Raw genomic sequence first — 6,942 nt, 5'->3', positions numbered from 1 at the left:
TAAATCATCAATGTGCTGTTATAATTCATGTCTGTAAGACCTTGTAAGGGCATGTACTCAATACTGATAGCATCTACATGGCATTAGAATTATTACTTAAGTTGTGTTTATTTTCTAAGGTGAGCCTTGTATTTGGGGTTTGTGTGTGATAATAATGTTGCTTTAAGGGAGTAGCGGGAGTTTGTCATACAAGTTACTTTTAACAGCTCTGAAACTTGTGACTTCCTGAAAAAGTAAAGCATTGAGAAACTGAAACCAGAAAGACTGACATCATTTTCATGTGCTGCAGTCTGCACTGCAGAGCGGACCCTTTAGGAAACTGTTGGCCACCTTATGAGCGATGGACGAAATCTACGCCAATGTTGAACATGACAAACCTGTTGCCCCAAGACCTTCACCATATCGGAAAGGTAAGAATGTCCAGTCAGACAGAGAGGGTGAAAGACTGAGCTTGCACAGATTTATATCATCATCTCTTGTATCATTGACTGTATTCACTGGTCTTCTCCGTGTTCAGGTCCCAGTAGCTCAGAGAGAAGATTTCATGGAGCTGTTGTTCTCTGTCTGGGACTGCTGAATGTTTTCCAGCTGGCTGGGCTCATCGGCCTCGCTGTCCACTGTGAGTTTGAACCACTTTCAGTAACCAGAGTAACAATTTTAGGACCATTATTCTGCTCATGTTTTATTAAGATGTCTATTTTATTTTGCCGTCCTGTCTTTATGCTCTTATTTTCTCCTTCATGTATTCTTAGTTGGTTTTGGGCTTCTTTTCTGGCTTTTCCTAATTTTGTTTGTTTGTTTGTTTAAAAAAAGGACCTTTTTACAATTACATTTATAAAAAGTTTCAACACATTCAAAACATATATATACGGTGCCACTCAAAATTAAATGTGTTAATAATGGGCCTAAACTAAGTTGACAAAATTTGAATGTTTTCTAATAATTTTTACTGGTAGCTCAACACTGACAAAGTTTTACAATATTCAACATTTTCCAATTTCATCATGTAATATAAAATCAGTTAGTAATTTTCCTGTGTGTTTGTTTGAAACTCAAAGCCGCTTTTCACAAAGGTTCAACAGATACAAAACACAACATTTTCATATTTTGTGAATATATTATTTAACCAAGAAGGTAAAAATTTATTGTCATGCAGCAAATCTGTGTAAGTAGAGCTTTAAATAAACACCAGCACCAAGCAAGCTTTCCTTCTGGTGCCATATTTCAACAATGTTTGGTAAGTGCTGCCGGTTGTCAACATTTATATAATATTAGCGTATTTTCTGGGAAAACATAAGGTCCTACTTAAAAAAATGTACTGTGTCATTGGGCAGAATTCAGAAACATTTTGACTTATGTAAATATAGTAACTGTTTCTGTGTGGCCTGGGTGCAAAAGGTATTTTGTGTTAAGGAAATGTCTCTTCTGTATTTAAAGTTTGTATTGACAACAAGGCAATACATTATTCCCATCTACATGTATTTACATTGTCACTGCATTAAAAAAGTGGCATTACTTTAAAGACAAGGCATACGATATCTGAATTTATTCTATTGTTTATTTAACCAGGCAAGTTAGTTAAGAACAAATTCCCATTTACAACCACGGCAGCAGGTATGAAATACTACATGTACTGTATAATGAGGTAGTAACATAGAAAAGTCCAGTTAAGAATACAATTGTTATTGTTAATAAAACAAATACAAATATAGAGTAGGAGATTCGCAGTGATGTAGTAGTAAATTCAAACAGGCACTTTAGTCATTTTAAAATAATCCAAAACAAAAAACAGATTTCTACCAAACCACCTTCTAGTCTACCACGCATGAACCTCTTAGGATGCTGTTTCTAATTATTTGGTACCTGATTCTGAGATCTTTTACTGAACTTAAAAAAATGTCTCTTGGTCTATTTTATGACATTTAGCTGCAGATCTCTCAGCCATCAAAGCCAACCTGACTGAGCGTCTCCAGGCCAGCGTCAACATGTCATCTAGTCTGACTCAAGAGAGAGATCTGCTGAACATCAGCCTTGTTGAAATGACTAGAGACTTGAACAAGCTTCAGAGTGAGTCCATGCATGTGGTATTTAGATTTACTTGGTGTGTATCTTCAAACATTTACTCAGAAATTCAAATAGTACAAAACCCTGCACTGTGAGATGATCTTTTGAATTAGCTAAGTAGGTAAAACATTTTATAAATCAAAAATAAATGTATGATAACAATGCATGACTATGGACTGCTGGCCAAAGTGTGTCCGCTATCGTTCATTGAAATAACTGAAGAGCTGAACAGCATGAGGAAGTGTGGCAACTGCAGACAATATGCATGGCAATGTGTAATCTCAGTTCTGTTATATGTATCTATAATTAACAAGTATTTTGCAAAATCTGTGAAACATGATAGATCCTAGTGACAGCAAACATTTTGACTGCAGGTAAAGTACAGATATAATTAATGATACATTGGTGCAGCACTTTCTGCTGTTACCACCAGTGTAACACAGTGAAACTAAAAAACTAAAGACCTTAGTCTTACTTGCATCTAATTTACAGACAGTATAGTTTTGTTCCAGTCTTTAACACAATTTTTGTACCAATCTTCATCTATCTGTTCTGTCCAAATGCAACAAATTATTTTAACGTATCTTGAAAGTTAAAATAACATTGCATGAGAACGGACATCCCGTCAGTCATGATCTGGTTGCAGGAAGGTAGTGTTAAGAACAGAGAAATCAATTTAGTTTACTTTGAACTTTAGGAGTAACCCAATGAATTGGAAGTGAGATGAGCAAAATTGAAGACCAGAGAGATGCATGGCAGGCAGAGCGAGATCACAGGTGAGTGTAGAACGTGAACACAGGAAGGAGCAAAGTTAGATTTAAAAAAACAAACAACAAAAACACTAAGAATGACAGACCTGTCCATAGCAATAGCACCACATTTGCAAACTGAACAACCTGGCAAAGACTGGAGTGAAAAGCTAGGGTAGATACACTGCAGAGTCTCGATTAGTGGATGAGTCACAGGTGCGCAGGAGGTTGTGCCGCAGGAACCAAGCAGGCAAGCAAAGACTGTATGGAGGGTCTTGCCCCTCCCCCTCCCACTATGTGTGAGAGAAACAAAGTGAGAAAGCGACTGTTAGGAGAGACAGAAAGAGATTCATCTTCATTTTCTAATTACATTTGCTGTATTTGCAGCACCATTAAGCCATGATGAATAATAACTATGTGAATGTATAAATTGGAAGCCACCTTCATGCTGGAAATGTATACAGGTGAAACAATATGCTAATTTTTTTTGTTTCACTTGTACATGATTTTTTACATCCAGACTGTATCTTTGGCACTTAACTATTGTCTGATTTTTTTAAGTTTCATCGTTTCTTACAGAACCATCTTGTCCTGTTGGATGGAGGATGTTCAGTTGCGCCTGTTATTTCCTCTCTAATGAGTCTGGTTCCTGGGAAAAGGGTAGAGAGGACTGTAAAACCAGAGGAGCAGATCTGGTGGTCATAAACAGCTCTGAAGAACAGGTGCAGTGTTTCTGAAATATTTTACACAAATGAGTGTTCATAACTTCCTAACATCAGCATGCTAATACGCTTATGATAATAATACTGGCATGTTGCTGTTTAGCATCTATAATCTTCACCATGTTCACTGTGTTGGTTTAACATGTTAGCATGATAACATTTGCTAATTAGCACTGAACACAAAGTAAAACCGAGGCTGATGGGAATGTCATTAGTTTTCCAGGTATTTGGTAATAAATCAAAATATTGAACAAACAATTTTTTGACCTGAAGATAGATAAAAAGTCGTTATCAAAGTTATTACAATTCATCTGTGATCTAGTTGTTGAGATATCAGATATCAGTATATAGCCTAATTAAAAGTCAACCTCATGGTGACAGGAAATGTCAGAGGATCACCAAAGTCAACAGCATACACTATCTGGGCACCATAGATATCTGTACCAAATATTGTGCCAATCTATGCAGTGTTGAGATATATCCCAGAACGCGGGTGGCACCAGAGGAAAATCATTGTACTTTAATGAATCAGTAAAGTTCAGTTCATGATGTCTACATTTAATCTTGAATACAGTATATTCTAATATAATATTATTTAAACTAACATATAAATGCTGTGACTTTCTGTTGTGTTTATTGAACAGAAGTTCCTCTCTAACTTCACCAAGGAAGAAATTATGGCTTGGATTGGTTTGACTGATCGTATCAAGGAGGGGACCTGGATGTGGATTAATGGAGCTCCTCTGTCTCTACAGTAAGGCAGATACCTTGGTTGAATATAAACAAAATTGCAAATAAAATACTGTTATTAGTCTATGATTAGAATGTATTTGTTTTAGGAGTGCCTCGGTAATCATCAGAAATAACAGAGCTTACAACAAACATTTCAAAGTGGTATCAGTATAGTCACAGCAGTTGACTTGAAATTAATCGGCTGGACCACACTCACGATATACAGTTTATATGATGCAATCAAACAACTATACCACTTTTTGTGAAATATATCTTACCCAGAAATACCACTAGATGGTGGTATGGTTCTTTTAATCATGGTCAACTTTCATCTTCAACCAAGAGGAAGTGATGTTTATAAATTTAGATTTTTAAGAGAATGTTTCTAGAGCTGTCACTAAACAGATGTCTTGTTATTTCCTTCTTACCATACAGGCTGGCACACATCGTCACATACAAATGTACATTTAGTTTCTAGTTTATTTGTGTACAAATATTAAAAACTACAAATGTTGGTCCAGAAGTTTACTTTGAAGAAGAGGAACTCAAAATAATAAGAAACATCATAATGTATGTATGATTTTAAAATCATGGAAAATGAATTTTAAAACTAAAACGGTCATATATTCTAGATTCATTACACATGAGATATTTCACTTCATGTGTAATGAAGTTAAATATTCAAAGCCTTTGTTTTGTTTTAATCTTGATGATTATGGCTTACAGCTCATGGAAATCAAAAATCTAGTATTTCAAAATATTAGAATTTTAGAATACGGACATTATGATACAGAAATTTCAACCTGCCTTTAATCTCTTAGTCTGGTTAAGTAGAACTACTGTATACATGTTTTTTGTTTTTTTGAGATGCACCTGTAAACAGCCTGAATATCAAGCAGACACAGATGAACATTCATTTGGAGTTGTTTCCACCTATTGAATTTTAAGTGTAATGTTGAATTAAATTGCACTTAAACTGAGCTAAATGTTCTATGTTCACCAGCTAGTCACTGACCTTGTCTGAATGCTGTTGGGTGCTGGGCAGATAACGTACAATGGGTTTATCAGAGCTTTTTGCTGGAAACAGCTGCTCGCAGTGGCTGGAAATGATGCTTATGAGAGTGCAGTTGTGGGCTAGAATCAATGAGCTAAACCTTGCTAAAACAATCTGAGGAGAACTCCTGTTTGTCAAAAAAAGAAATGAATGCAATTTAAAACACACCAGTACTCACCTCACCAACACACTGTTTTTTAGGTCTTGGTGGCATTTCCTGGTGAATAGCAGGAATAACAGACTGTGTTCATGTAAAACAATGTCTTTATTGTTGTGTTTGTAGACCTTTTCAGTATTGGCGGAGTGGGCAACCTGATAACAATGGAGGACATCGTTCGCTTGGGGAAGAGGACTGTGCCCACATCATATATGGAGGGGAGGAAAACAACTGGAATGATTTGTCATGTGAAACCGATATGAGATGGATCTGTGAGAAAATGGTTTAGCATTGGTGCATTATTGTGTGTTTGCTGCTTCTACTGCTTCTATATTATATTTAAACATAATTCCTTTGCACAAGTGTGTAAGGTTTCATACAATTTTACTCACAGGGGGCGCTACAGTAACATTAATGATATTTCTACAATTCTGGGAATTTGGTGCACAAGTTCACCATAAGCATGTGCACAAACAAGAAGCTGGACATCTTGTGGCCAGTTAAAAAATACTTTGTGTTTTGGTGAATAACTCCTGAACTGTGAGGCAGAGACAAAGCATTCAAATGTGGTGTTAATAGCGTCACCATGTGGTTGGTTGGTAAAACATTTGACCTTCATTTCAGAGTATCATTAAAATACATTGAGATTCTCAAAGGTGTACCTGTGTCCCTTGTACTTAGTGTGAAAATGCACAACTGTATGTTTTCACAAATTACAGAACTTTGATTAATGTACACATCAATCACCAGAAGCAGCTGCAGAAGATGAAGCAACCACATGCATTTTCTTCTAGGAATGAAAATATTGTAGTTTGGAGATTAAAAGTTAGTAAATTGTTTTTATTGTAAAGTAGAAATAATGAAAGACATTTGGAATGCCATTTACCTACAAATTATGGCTCAGAGGATAATAAAGACAATGATTTATAAAGATTGTGGTGAATATTTTAGAACATTTTGATATTTTATGACCTTGTAACTGATTATTTATTCCCATCATAAATGTGCAGTCGTACTACTGCCTGCCTTGGCCAGGACACTCTTGGAAAAAGTTTTTCTGGTTTAATAAAGGTATAATAAAACAATTCAAAATCTACAACTGTAACAAAATATAATGCAGAGCAGCTCTAAGGCATTCTGGGTTGCTTAGACTTATTTCTCCTGTAGATCAACTTTTAAAATCATCACTGCTGAATCAACACACACACACAGACATGACTGACTGAGGTAACCTCTTTAAATGTGCATGTGGCACCTTTTTACGTCATCAATAATAAATTAAATCATTTTAATTCAGTTTTAAACTCCTGGACTTTAATAGCTCCTGTGTTTCAGCAGGTTTTCTACTCATGTTCAAAGTTCTGCACATTCAGAACCGAATATAAAGGATATTTAGTACAAATCATCATTAACTTTGCCATCAATCCGCGGTCTGCCTGCGTGCCGCAGGTGCCCGTGTGGGGA

At 35.9% G+C, this 6,942-nt stretch overlaps 1 protein-coding gene across 2 annotated transcripts; it reads left to right on the top strand.

Annotated features, from left to right (window-relative positions):
* The first annotated feature begins 283 nt into the window (after positions 1-283).
* LOC123973812 (CD209 antigen-like protein E) lies at positions 284-6,376 on the top strand. Of its 2 annotated transcripts, none has more exons than XM_046054134.1 (6): positions 284-410; positions 518-619; positions 1,927-2,067; positions 3,393-3,535; positions 4,180-4,289; positions 5,605-6,376. In XM_046054134.1, exons 1-6 carry the CDS (start codon positions 341-343, stop codon positions 5,765-5,767), a joined length of 729 nt encoding a protein of 242 aa, XP_045910090.1. In that variant the 5' UTR covers positions 284-340; the 3' UTR covers positions 5,768-6,376. The 2 variants fall into 2 exon arrangements, with proteins under 2 accessions (XP_045910090.1, XP_045910089.1); XM_046054133.1 differs by having other exon boundaries at positions 3,375-3,535.
* Positions 6,377-6,942: the final 566 nt, after the last annotated feature.

This window comes from Micropterus dolomieu, linkage group LG07 (genome assembly GCF_021292245.1).
Source record: "Micropterus dolomieu isolate WLL.071019.BEF.003 ecotype Adirondacks linkage group LG07, ASM2129224v1, whole genome shotgun sequence".
NCBI classification, from domain to species: Eukaryota; Metazoa; Chordata; class Actinopteri; order Centrarchiformes; family Centrarchidae; genus Micropterus; species Micropterus dolomieu.
Note: the sequence above shows the minus strand (reverse complement) of the source record. Positions and strands in the feature narration are given on the sequence as shown.

What these genes read in the sequence shown, in the direction of transcription:
- LOC123973812 (XM_046054133.1), top strand. Translation starts at nt 341, where the DNA reads ATGGACGAAATCTACGCCAATGTTGAACATGACAAACCTGTTGCCCCA. An exon ending in CATCGGCCTCGCTGTCCACT is followed by an intron (nt 620 to 1,926) that starts GTGAGTTTGAAC and finishes TATGACATTTAG; the next exon opens with CTGCAGATCTCTCAGCCATC. An exon ending in GGAGCTCCTCTGTCTCTACA is followed by an intron (nt 4,290 to 5,604) that starts GTAAGGCAGATA and finishes TTGTGTTTGTAG; the next exon opens with ACCTTTTCAGTATTGGCGGA.